Genomic DNA, 14,405 nt, shown 5'->3' on the forward strand with positions numbered 1-14,405 from the left:
AATACCCACAATGCAATGCAGCAAATATGTGACAATATAAACTACAATTTTAAATTAGAAAGGAGCAAAATGTGTATTATTCAGTCCTTGAATAATTAAAACTACTGTTGCAGAAACAAAGCTAAATTCTATCAAGCCTTAAAGTTTGGTAAAGTTCTGTGCAAAATCATGTTTCTCCCTTTTTTTTCTGTGCTTCCCTCCTTTTCTTGTGGTAGGCGTGGTCTGTCAGCAAAACATGTCCAGGCTCGTCAGCTTTGTACTCAGCTTTTTAAGCTGTACCAACTTAATATATTTCTTTGATAAGTTAAAGGCAGAAATGTCTGTTCAAAATCAAAATGTTATTAAGTTAAGAGTGTTTTCCTTGTTTTTCATTTAGACCAACTTAATAAAATAACTTATCATCTGATTTAAATGTGTACATGTAACAAACTTAATTTTTTTAAGCAGAGAAAGCTCTTGATTTTAAGCTTAATTTATTAACCCCATGAATCATTTGTTAGAGTGTAAATGTGTTGTGTATTTGTAGATCCACTTTGATCTGTAAGTTATCATGTACATGTGTAAATGATAAACTGAAGCATAAAACTGTTAAAGTTGCAGTTATTTTTCTTAAGAAATTTCAGTTTGTTTCTGTTATTCACATTGTTTTAAAGGATAGTTTGTAGATATAAACATTTTTATAATGTAATTTTACTTTTTTCTTTCTAAAACATGGAGAAAAGTTGGAGTTGACATTGTCTGTATATTATTATGTTATTATTTTACTGGTCCGGCCCACTTCGGATCAAATTTGGCTAAATGTGGCTCCTGAACTAAAATGAGTTTGACACCCCTGCTCTAAACCATAGAGAAAAGTTTGGAGTTGACATTATTTACATATTATTGTGTTATTATTTTACTGGTCCGGCCCACTTCGGATCAAATTTAGCTGAATGTGGCCCCTGAACTAAAATGAGTTTGACACCCCTAGGCTAAACCATTCTGACTGATATTACCAATGCAAACTCACATCAGTATAGTAGGAAACATCACCACATGAAAAGGGCTTACTTACTTTGCATGTCTGGCATTTTGTGTGGGCTGGATCTCAAACAACACACAGAATTTGTCTTGTGCACAAAGCCTCTATCACTGCTTGGAGCTCCCCTGTGGATATAGGTGCCACTCTCACCATTACCTCAATTGTTTTGGGTACAAAGCCAGCTCGTCCCTCCCTTTTGTGTCCCCTGACCCACTGCAAACAAACAACGACCAGGTGAGCCAAACGTCCACCTCAATACCCCCTCTGTGTTTTTTTTTTTCACCCCTCCACTGACCAAAAAAAAAGGCGAAAAAAAAAAAAAAGAAGGCGACTTAATGATCTGAAAACCCTTGCAAACAGTAGTGTGAAATGCAAATGTAAATGTTAGCGCACCTACAACCTACACGCCATTGTATACACAAGTGAGAGCAGGTTCCTCAGTACTTCTATTCAGTTCAAAATGTGTTTCATATCTTCTACATCTTCAAAAAAAACCACCGCCTTATTCCCTTAGAGCAGCTGTGGGAGAGAATGTGACAGGCAGATTTATAGGACAGACTTCAGATTTAACCTGCAGCAAAAAAAGGAGGAAAGTGTTTTGTGGTTGCGCTGTTGCCTGAGACTGCAAAGGAAAATAAAAATACCTGTAAATCCAAGAGAGGCCCAGAACATGTGATTCTTTCTCTAAAAGTTGGGAGGTGCAAATACTTCATAGCAGTGTTTTCAGGTATCTGTATTTATCTTTTTTTACTTTAACTCCTTATATTTTAACATAGGTACGTGTAATTTCAACAACTTGTATTTTCAATAAGGGCTTGCTGATTTAGTTTTAAATCCAGTAATATCTTTTATGCGTGATATCAACTGCTTAGTGCATCCCTTATACTGCAATAAAGTTAATGTTGTGTATATTGTTGTTATTTCATTTTATTTTCCATTCATCATATAGTTTGCATTTATTTTTCCCCTCTGCGTTTATCTAAACCAGTAGCTTGGTTTAGGACACTGATGGGAGAATCAACCTAGCATACGCAATTTCAATATGTTAATAAAATTGTCTTCAAATTATATTAATATAATGCAAGGTTCAGTTAACTTTCCACACAAACAGCCACTTTAAATATCCTTCAAAAAACTACTTTTCACTCTTCAACTCACCTTGGACTACTTCTACTTCTATCAAGGTACTGTATCTGTACTTCTACTTGAGAAATCAATGTGCGTACTTTACCACCCCTGCAACCATTACTAGGGATGCACCAATACCGATACAAGTATCAGGCATCGGCTCTGATACTCAGTGTGTGTACTCGTATTCGTATAAGTAATCCGATACAAATGCACCGATACCACTTATGGCTGTGTGACATTCACAGCTCAGTGCAGCAGGTACGTGGCGGTGGAATAATATGTGGGGAGTGCGAAGAGTGTAGAGATTTAACCAAATAAATGACAATGATAAAAGTAACGTTGACTGCAAGTAACGTTACAGACACAAACAGATACAGACGCAGCGTTCTGTCTGTCCTCTGTGTACTTTCCATCCGTTTTCCAGGTGTTGGCGGATGAGTACCCAGACGAAGAATACCACTGGGGGTACGGAGCGGTGCGGACCGCCGCCAGCGGAAATGAAAATGAAACTTTTCATTCATTTCTCTTTTCTCTACCTGCTGAAGCTAAGCTGTTAAACCTTAATAGCAAAAACGCTGCAATATTAGTCTCACATTAGTGTTGCCTCTGTCGTCTCCATGTTTGTTATTACTGACTTTCTTCTTCTTCTTCTCAAAAAACTTTACTCTTCTTCGTGGTATTTGTCCAGTATGCTTAATTAAGAGTGGTGCCCCCTGGTGGATTAATTGACAAACACTCATTCCAACACATTAAATGTCAGTAGCAGCACTTTGTTCCAGTCAGACTAATGACAACGACAATGAAGCACATTTACAAAAGGAACTAAGAACTGGAATTGGATTATTAAGTACCTGTATTGGTACTTAGTATCAGCAAGTACTCAAATGTAAGTACTTGTACTCGTACTCGGTCTGGAAAAAAGTGGTATCGGTGCATCCCTAACCATTACATATTAATACTGTATCTACTGGCAACAAAAAACCATGTGGCTCATTTTGTGTAAGTTTCCATGTTGTTGAATTAAAAACAAAAAACCTTCCAGTGTAACATTTAAGCAGATTTTTTGGCCTCTTCAGCACAAGCTTTAAAAAACAGTCAGGTTGATTATTTCTTAACAATATACAATAAGATAAGATAAGATAAGACTTTTTAAAGAAATTTCACAGTTAACAGCAGCAGCAACATCCATGCAAGTACAAAAAACCACAGGTAGAAAAACCACAAACAAGTGAAAAACAAAATATAAAGAGAAAAATAAGAAATTTGGTATTTATATAAATATTTATACAAATATAGAGTTAGAATTAAAATGACATATTATTTCCATATTTACATTGTGGTTGCACATGCACATGGTGTGATATTGGGGGGGGTACAGAATGTAACTCGGAGCGTATTCAGAACATTTTGAGCCTGACCAACAACAACATTCCACATCCCAGTCTCTTTCAACCCACTGACCTGGTCCCGCAGCCTTTCCTGGTGGCCCATGATCGCTGAGGCATGATGGGGATATTTCTGCTTCAGATGCTCCAGAAAGGCCTCCCTCTTCTTGTCCATATCTGATGGCTGCATCGCCAGGATCTCCCTGGAGCCACGAGCTCCCCCTAACGTGTGCCTTCGCGGGACAGTGCGGCTGCTTTTGGCATCTCCTCTGGAAGGGTTGGTCCCATTTGGGGACGTCTGTCTGCGGCTGACCCGTTCGGCGTCCTCTGGGGACGTTACCTTCAGGTTGCTTTTGGTTTGCTCTGAGGACACAGAGGGGACACGAAACAAGGGGTCAGGACACGTGTTAACTGTGTTGTTGTTTTGACACCAACATTAAGTGCGTGCATGAACGTTATTCTCCTGGAGGTCATGAAGCGGGCATGTCAGGGCAGATTGAACCCACAGAGTCATCAAACAAATTGGAAGAAATTCAGCTGGGTTTACTTTTGCAAAATGAATTGAATTCTCTTGCATTTTATTGTTGCATTCCACACTTGGAAAAAAAAAAAAAAAAAGACAAGTGACTGGGTCTGCCTGCACTTTAACACAGTTTATTACATATTCATGCGTTTTTATATTTAAGCAATAAATCCACATTTTAACGTGACAGACAAAACACTGGTGGTGATGACAACACTGAACCGAAACAGCTGTACAAAATTCTTTCCTTTCAAAATGGCCATGAATATCCTGACAAGAGAAAAAGGAAATAAAGGAGAGAGAAAGAACAGGGATGGCAGCAAAGCAGACCAAGTTGAAAACAGAGGGAAAGAGGCAATAAACCAGACTGATGTGCTGCCTTGTTTTCTAGACAGGCAGGTAAAGCTATAATGCGTACCTTTCAGAGGGTAATGGCACAAAATAAAGGACTTCTTAGAGTTCAGCTCTTCAGCAGCTGAAGGTGGATATTTCAAGTAATTTTCTACGTTTTGGTGGGTGTTTTAATATGATTTTCTTTTTTCTGCTTTGAAAGCTTGAAAGCATGCTGTGAGATACAGATGAAAAAAAAATAATTTCTTGTTTTCCTCTGAAAGACATGCAACGACTGAGGCAATAGATTTAACAAGTGCAACAACTGGGTACAAAAAGGTTGAAGTTGGAAAAATGCAAACTCTACCTGAAATAACACAACCCTCATTTGTTTGCCAGTGACACTATATTTTCCTTTTACATTGGATCTTTTTTTGTGTGTATTTATTAGAAAAGAAAAGGAAGGAAAAATTACACCTTCATCCACAGATGTTTTCCAGAATGTTAAAACACTTAATGTAGGCACCATTTTAGAGAAAAACAAAAGTGGAGGTCTTGGTGGTGCGTCATTAAAGAAGCCTGTCACCGGCACCGTCAGTACAAACCCCCACCGTACTCCAGTTCAGAGCCCAAGTGCGTCTCATGTACTTCCAAGACTATTTTTAACTCCCAAACACAGTTTCCCCACTGCTATCGAAATTAGACTCAGCAGACAGAATAGATTCAAACCTCCGAAAGATCTCAAATTATTTGCGGGTGGCAAAGTCAGAAAGCTCATTACCTTCCCCAAGTAAACAATCTTTTTCTTCATCTGCAATTTCTTCTTCCATCGTACTCTGGGATCAAAACACATACAGAGCGACGGTGCAAGAGGGAGGTCGGGAGAGTCAGCAGCCGACCGGTTAACTGCTTGCTTAGAGATTCCAGACGTAGCTCACATGGAAAAGGGGGCTTGAGATAGGCCCTGCCCCACAGCCCCAGGATAGACTGGTGGGGATTTAGAAAGTCAACTGCATTCCAGGACATAGAGTGAGTAGCCCCTCACCCTCAGGCTAAAAGCTCTACTGCCTTTATGGAGCAGCCACTGAGTGAATGTAAATGTGTGTGTGAGTGACAAAGACAACCTAGAGGGCTGTGGAAAAGTCAAAAATACTTCTAAAAACACATTATTTTGTTTTAAAAGCAGGCAGGTGTCATTCAAACGCACCCACGTCTAGCATACCGGCTAAAATTTGCTTAGAGGTCTTATTTATGTCTTTGTGCATAAGAAATCAATATAAGTGAATCCCTAAAGGAACTTTGTGTTGGTAAATGCAAGTTATGCAAATTTACAGGATTTCAGTTCTGTTGCAACATGTTGATGGTCATATGAACTATGTTTTCAGGTCAAAAATGTCCAATTTCATCACAGTTAATGCTGTATTTTCATGTCACAAATGGCCAAGTTATATTTGAACTGAATTTACCTAAAAAACAAATATTCTATTCTTTTAGATTCGCCAGTTTTTCTTACAAGATTCTATCCTACATATCACGTTTTATTTTTACAGGTTCAATATGGAGTATGGTGCTGATCCATCCTGCTTATGTTACACCAATACATACATTAAGAATGTCACACGTCATTTTTTAAATCAAGTTTTCTAATAATAAGAATTTTTATAAAGAAATAACAATTCTATATTGTTATTTACTCTTTAGTATGATGATAAACTATACAATAAATAATTCTGATCCTAGTTTTTGCACAGGGATCATTTGTGGAAACGGTGACATGGCTGCTGAGCATCAGTATGATGGGATCTGTAACAACCATGTCACATCCGTCCACTGCCACATTTTGTGTTTTTGTGTCAGCTGTTATTGTTTTAGATCCACAATACTAACATTTATGAATAAGAGGAGAATTAGCAAAAGTAAGTCTATAAGTTTATTACTAATAAAGTACTGGTACTGACCAGAGCATCATGGGTAATGTCACGTCCGTCCACCAGCAAAAGTTTTCACATACACGTACTATTCAAAATCCAATATTTCTGAAAATATAGCTTCCACTGTCAAATAATATCAGTAGTCTGGGCACAAATGTATCAGTATTATTTCAACACAGTTCTATGCATTTCTTACAACTTTTTTTTTGACAAACATGGCCACTCATTTGACCCCCTAAGGAAATTTTAGCCGATACATACATAGTCTGTTGTTTAAAGTCCCTGTTGACATACCAGTATGCGTCCAAACGTGTCATAACCTACTTCTGAGCCACATCCAAACCGCTCTCAGCATATGGCAGCCAGCTAATAAGCGATCGAGTTATCTGATCAACACAACAAAATAAGACAAGTCCTGCAGGCACCGTTGTTTCCAATTAGGAGCCTCACAGGAGACGCTACGGTTTCTGTGTTTGCTTCTGCACCACTGTCCTGTTTGCTTCACACTCGGCAAACAGGCTTCCATGCATTGTGCAAACAGGTCCGTATGTACAAGAGTAGAGCTGATGTGTCTGACGGTGGAAAACGGGGGCTGCAATCTCAACCCTTTGCAGCTGCTGATGTAAGTGAACCCATCTGAATGTGCAAAAGGAGGGCTCACATCGATGTACCTTCACAGGAAAACGTGAGCAGATCAATGGCCTAGTTTGTGGGCCATGTAATTGAAAGTGGTGGGGTGTGCGCATGAACAAACACAACGCAGCAGCTGATAGATAATGTCTAACATATGGCGACAAGTCTGCTTCCACCCACTTTCTGTCTGTTTTCCCCTACTCACAAGTTCAGACACTCAGCCACAGTAGAGCAAACCCATGGACAAGGATCACAAAATGTAGTCAAGCTGCAGGAGGAGAGTTACAAATTTCACCGCCTTTCATCTGAAGAGTCCTCATCTACACTGTAAGCCCGGACTTTGTATTTACTAAAATGCTTTAATTACTATGTACTTAAATGATTTAAGTTTTATTACATTATTATAAAATGTTCAGTATATTCTACTAATTTGTAGACATAGTCGAAAGTATGAAAAAGTTTAAGCTGAATGGATTTAAATCACTATGTTTTAGTCATGATCGCACCTTTTTATCTCCACATTGCATTGTGGGTATTGGGCATGGTGTTGAAAATGTGTTCTTTTTATGTGCAGGGGTTCAGCGGGGTTGTGCTGTTAGTGTTAATTTTGACTTAATGTATGTATGGCAATGTTTATTGACATTTTGGTGTTTGTTAGCTTACTGGCCGATAGGCTGGAAGCTATTGTTGTCATGCGGCCTCCGGCGGCAGCGTCTGTCGTCGTCTGTCGTCTGTTGTCTGTTGTCAGTTACAAAAATTTCAATTGTCTTCTTCTTCGAAACTACTTCCGATTGACTTCAAACTTGGTATACAGCTTCTTTATGATAATGCCAACAAAAGTTAGTGAAATTATTTGGATCCGGCTCTGATTCTGGATTTAGTGCGACTTTGAAAAATTTCCCCATTGTAAGAGATAGGAAGTGCCGGTAAACTACAGGGCCATTGGTCCTATTTTTTTGTATTTTTGTAGAGCTGCACCATGACTGAGAGCCATAGGCCGAACAATCACTTTCCTGTTTATCTATAACTATTCCTCTTCAAAGTAATTTTTTATGCCTTGCGAAATAAAAAGCACTTCCTGTACTAACAAATTACTTTGAGTTAACTTCCTGCCTAACTTCCATCCACGCTACAATATATTAAGTTGAATAATTACACAAAGCAATTTATATTGCAAAAGATTTTAATTTAAATCAAGTTGGAATTAAGTACAATGATCTGATGATATTAAGTCTAATGATTATACAAAGCAAATGACATTGCAACAAATTTTAAGTTAAATTAACTTGGCATTTAGTGTGTTGTACTTAAAATAGCAATTCCATTCAAATTAAGCATTTAAGTTTAATACATTCAAGTTTTCATCACTCATTACTTAAAATTTTTAAGGCAACCGGTTTCCTCAATTTTTTTAAGTAAACTCAACTTATCCGGTCTTACAGTGTACTGTGGCATAAAATGATTTCCTATACTTCCCACAACTGCATGCATTAAACAGGCTTGGACATGTTCAGTAAGTGGGAGATGCAAATGGTGGGAGGGGAGCCACAGCTGTGACCTAATACAACTGGTTCCTGATCTGACAGTATTGTCCTCTAATAATTGATGAAATTTGGCAAAACATCAAAATATGAAGAACTTTTTCATGCTCTATAAATCACTGAAGGTTCAATGCACATTATCTTGACAGGTGTACAAAACCAAAATGAGCCCAGTGTTATCAGTTAATAGGTTTGAATCTTCAGTTTTGCGCCAAATTGTTCAGCGCTCTTATATATTTGACAATGTTTTCATTCAAGTAATATATGTTTGGTTTTACATTATAATTAACATAATACTGTATATTTTACTCAGAATTCATACCTCAGACACTCTGGTTTGGTGTTATAAGTAAAGTAGGACTGGGCGTTATGACAAAAACCAAATCAAATCAGTATCAATGTAATGTTCAATCATTATCTCTTATTATTTATTATTATCTCTTATTGGTTTTTGCAAGAAATGTGGGTTCTGTAAATATTTGTATGTGTCACGTTTAAAAAATATATATATATAAAATTCTCACTTATTTTTTTACCCCAATTTCAGAAAATGCACATGAACAAGAAAACGCAACCATTTTGTTTCATTTGACAATGTAAATAACAACATTTGTAAGGGTCAGTTGGAAAACATATGATAATATATATATGTATATGTATATAAAAAAGACAAATATTATGTCAGAACTGTTTACTAAATGACATAGTGATAACAAGAAAACACAAGATTAAAATAACAGAAAAGGCACAAAAAGACAAGAAAAAAGACAGAGACAGTGTTTTGACTGTGAAAATAGTATTTTTGTAGAGTCTGAAATTCTGTTTTGGGTCTCAAGCTGAAAAAGTTTGGAGGAAACTGCAGTAAGTTTATCATCACAACATAAAAATATCACGATTGTCATAAATCTTATCTTACTATGATCATCTTTATCCTTTAATGGCCAGCCCTGACATAAAGTATAACTTATGGTCAAGTAAATATTCATGGAATTCTAAAGGTGTTGTTTTTGTCCTTGTAGTCAGTGTTTCCATGTCAAAAGTCATCTGTAAAGTCATCTGTCCTATGACTGACACATACATCATAACATCCAACCAACAGGTCGACCTCTGCCAGCCCAAAGTCATAATTAAAGCGGCTCCTCCAAACCAACAATTACATCCTGCGGTTCCAACAACCTGCCTCGCTTCACTTTCTGTCAGCATTCCAGGCCAAAAAATGACCTCCTTATTGCAGAGTGTCACAGGGGAGCTGCCAGTGAATTGTGTCTCGCTCCAATACCTCAAGAATGTCATTCTTTCTTTCACAGCTGCCAGCGTTGAGTAAATGATGGTCCTCTCAGCTGAAAGACAACATGAAACACTTGCCTATGAACACCCGGACTAGGCCTCCTGCTGTTAGCAGTTACTTTCTGGTTGTCACTTATTTATGGAGGAATGTATCCCCGTGCACACTCCCACTCTCCCCTACTATTACTGTCCTATAACTATGCAGTTAGACACAAAGCCCTGTTGTGTGCAATAAAAGCAGGGCCCACATAGCAGTACCCTGAAGCCATGAATAATGATACACAGAACAGCACTGGTCCACTGTTCAGTCTGACAGTATTTTTATTATGTAAAAGTTATCGGAGTTGGGATATCAGTTGATCCTCTCATGTGGAACTGAGTCGTCTGTCTGAAAAGGATCTTATTTAAATATGATTAGAATAAATTAAGCTGCTAATGCACTGAAAGTTAACAAGTCAGTTAGACTCTGACAGACAAAATCTTGTTTGTAAAATCAAGACACAAAGAGCAAGTATATGGGGTTATTCTAATCATAATATCTTATAAAACTTCCTTTTTTGGATACAAATCTAAGTAAAACATGAGAAGTAAATGAAACAGCCTACGGTTATTTTCTTGCTCTTATCAAATGCAATAATGTCATATAAATTCACACAACACACGCACGTCATTTGTGACATTTTTCCACCCTTCCAGAACCTTTAACATTCTATCACCGCTTGGAAACTGTTCCCACCTGATTTCATGCCCTTCACTTTTCACACTGCTGCCTTCCGCCCACAGCCAGCGCTGCACACTGACCACACCAAGCCGCAGCCAAAGGCTAATTTGCGAGTGTCTGTGGAGGTGACCTGCTCAGAAACCATCAGACAAAGAGGCTAGTTTCTACTGTGACTTCTTTTCACTGAAAACAGATCTCACGGATAAGCTGCTTCCGTCGTGATAACTGACACCACACAGTTCGAAAATGCCACCGCAATGCAGCCCGGCCACATATTTCACACCAAACATACACACACAAACACAGATATTCCAACAGTGAAACCACATGCAGCAAAGAAATGATTCCTATTTGGGTATCTCTATCACATTTGCACATTCAGTTCATACAAACTACAGTTTTTGTGTGTGTCAACATTTTGTGACTTTGCACATAATGCAGAAAACGTGCCTCTGTCTTATGAAAGTGATTCCTCGCAGTGAGACAGGGGCAAAAAAAAAAAAAAAAAAAAGCATTCATACATAGGAGGAATTTCCACACTGGTTTTGCCTAAGGCTTCCAGCCAAAGAAAACTGTCCACTTATGAAATCTGCCAATCAGAAAAGCCATTGTGGATCATTTGACCTTCACCCCAAGTCTTTCCTCCAACAGGCTGTGAATGAGTGCTACTTTGTTTTAATGTGGGACGACGAGCTTCAGGTCAGTATGCCACAATGTAGAGAAAACAACAGGCTGTTATAGTCTGACTTCTTCTGCCTTTGTCCAGTGTGTAAGATTTACAACGATCTAATTGCAGAAATAGAGTATAGGAGTCGCAATTATGCTTTGAAAATAAGAGCTGTTGTGTTTTCACTGTCTTAAAATGAGCAGTGTATATCCACAGGCAGAATGGGTCGGCCATCTTTCTACAATAGCTACACAATAACGCACTTTCTTTTCCTCTTTATCTGTTTACAGAAGGTGGCGTTCAATAAGGAGTTAAAATACCCTTATTTACAAAGCCCAGAAGTGGCAGAACACGGGCTTTAACAAAGACCTTTCATGTTTTTTTCTATGGCCACTGAAGAAGAGGGTGAGGGGGGTATTCATTTGCAATTTCACCACTAGATGTCACTGAAGTTTCAACATTGAATCTTTAAACCGGGGGTGTCAGAGTCAGTTTAGTTCAGGGGCCAAATTCTGCCCAATATGACCTCAAGTGGGCCGAACCAGTAAAATAATAGAAAAAAATAGCCTATAAATATTGACAGTTCCAATTTTTTGTTTTTGTTGTTTTTGTTTGTTTTAGCGCAAAAAAGTTAAATTAAAATATGAAAATGTAAAAAATCTCTACATTTACAAACATTCCTTTTGCAAAATGTAATAAACAAGTGGTGCCAGGCACAACAAACCCCATCCCTCACACATATTTCACCTATTATAAGTACATGGGAAGATTTTAAAAATTCATAAAAAATTCGAACTTTGACCACTGTTCCCAAAATGTAACATCTATTCTGGCACTGGCAAGCTATGATCCAAATCTGGTATGAATTCAACCAATAGTTTTGCTGCTTAAGACACTCATTATAAGTAAATGGAGGAAAAAAAAAAAAAAAGATTTAAAAAAATTCATAAAACTCTGTGGGACAAATAACGCCAATCACTATCATATTTTCTGGAGTTGTCCAGCGATCAAATCATTCTGGGAACAGCTGTGTTGAACATTTAAATAATATTTTTACTGAAAAAATTCCATGTAAATATGAAGCCCTGTATTTAGGAGATATTTTGTGTGATAACTGGACACTGAAAGATAAAAAACTGTTGTTAATGCTTTTGGCAGCAAGTAAAAAGACTATCACTAGAAAATGGTTAAAGCCTGAAGCACCCACAATTGAAGAATGGATCAATATTGTACAGGACATTTTTATTCTGGAGAAATTGACATTTTGTCTTAAGGATCAAAGGGAATCTTTTTTCACTTTTTGGTCAAAATGGACAAACTATGTTAAATTTGTAATGGATGTGAATTGAATACATTGGTGATGTGAAAACATTTATATGATGTACATTTCTGTTTAGGTTAATTTAATCATACACACCTTAATGGGTTTTATCTTGTTGTTTAAATAGCGGAGCAAGCCCTCTCCTCTTTTCTTTATTTATTTTATTTGTTCTATACTCGACTAAAAATCTTGGATTAGCCTCTTCTTTTAAATTTGATGTGTGGATGTTGAATTGTACCCGAAAGGGAAGTTCTGTCTAACATGTTTTTCCAAATAAACAAAGAATGAAAAAAAAAATTCAAAAAAATCGTAAAAAATTTAAACTTTGACCTACTGTTCCCAAAATACAATGACATCTATTCTGGGTCACTGGCAATCTATAAAACAAATTTGGTATGAATTCAACCAATAGTTTTGCTGCTAGTGTTAACAAACAAACAAACAACCAAACCAAACCAAAACAAAACAAAACAAAACAAAACAAAACAAAACAAAACAATAATCCATGCTTCCCCTTCGGGGGGTGGGGTAACAATCTGAAAAACCTGAAATTTCTTAAGAAAACCAAGTGAACTTTAAACAATATTATGTCACAACTTATAATTTATATATGTGCATTACAAATGACAGTAGATCTACAAAGACACAAAACATTCAGAAAATAAGCAGAATATTGTTAAAATTTTGGAATTTGGAGTTGACATTGTTTATAGGTTTTTCTACTATTATTACTGGGCTGGCCCACTTGTGATCAAATTGGGCTAAAATGACTGTTCATATTTTCAATGTAAATTTTTCCCTTTGCATATTCATCCAATGGGCTGGAGTGGAATCTGTGGCGGGCGGGATTTGGCCCAGGGTCCATATGTTTGACACCCCTGCATTAAACTATAACTTTACCCCCATTCTGAACCGAGCTATTAAACTCCTCTGTGCACTATATTTATACAGCATATATTACTCATAGAATGCATCCAAAACAGAAATAACACCTCTTTGGCTTGTGTTGTTCTGTCACTGACAAATTAACTGATCGAAGCAGTGGTTTTCCACGGCAAAATCACCACCTTCTTGTGAATCAAGTGTTTCTGAAGACGACGCATTAACGCTGTTTTTTTTTTTTTTTTTTTTTTTTTTTTTTTTTACACAAATTTCCTGATGTAAAGTTGTAAAAGTGCAACTCTACATCATGGAATGGGTGGAAAGGCTCAAAAAGTCATGACAAATTGAGCTGTTTTTACATCTCAAAATGCAGACATTTACATATTGCGGGATTTTTATATTACTAGCAGCATTGTACCCGTGGTGCCATTGTATGATAGCGCCCTACCGTGGTGCAACAGTGGCATTGCAACTGTACGTCCTCCTGTGGTGCAACATCGGGACATCGATCAGACATGCGTTGGACACGTGTCGGTCACAGAACGTCCATTATAGTAGGATTATAAGATAAAATAAGATAAGATGAGATAAGATAAGATAAGGTGATCCTTAATAGTCGAACAAGACGAAATTTCAGATTTTTATTTACAGTATCTCCAGCATTGATGCATTTGTTTACAACTGAGTCACATGATTCTCTTTACAGTTTTAGTTTTAGTATCACTTTAAGCTGTTTTACCACAAACTACAGATTCTATTAGGATTTTGCTGTAATTATCAGATAACTGGATAAGTCTTAAAAGTTTCCGGTGTACTGTTCTTTCTGTCAGAACCTTTTATAAAAGTAAACTCACTTCTGCTTTTTTCCCTTCAACTCTTTTCCTTGTGATTAACCTACTTGTCTTCTTAGCGTGTGTATGAGACCAAAAAATGTCCATGTGTGTTGCAAAGCTGTTTGTCCATTCACCCATAGTGCTGGTGTCCAAGGAGGACCCCTTGGCACTGTCATAGAGTACAACACATTTCCCAACT

General features: G+C 37.4%; 1 protein-coding gene across 1 annotated transcript in view; it reads right to left on the reverse strand.

Annotated features, from left to right (window-relative positions):
- kiaa1217 (KIAA1217 ortholog) overlaps positions 1-14,405 on the reverse strand; it is a 167,255-nt gene that overhangs the window by 79,451 nt on the left and 73,399 nt on the right. The window contains 1 exon segment of the mRNA XM_030123051.1: positions 3,614-3,900. Within this exon segment, the coding sequence (XP_029978911.1) occupies positions 3,614-3,900 (287 nt within the window).

Source organism: Sphaeramia orbicularis, chromosome 20, assembly GCF_902148855.1.
Source record: "Sphaeramia orbicularis chromosome 20, fSphaOr1.1, whole genome shotgun sequence".
NCBI classification, from domain to species: domain Eukaryota; kingdom Metazoa; phylum Chordata; class Actinopteri; order Kurtiformes; family Apogonidae; genus Sphaeramia; species Sphaeramia orbicularis.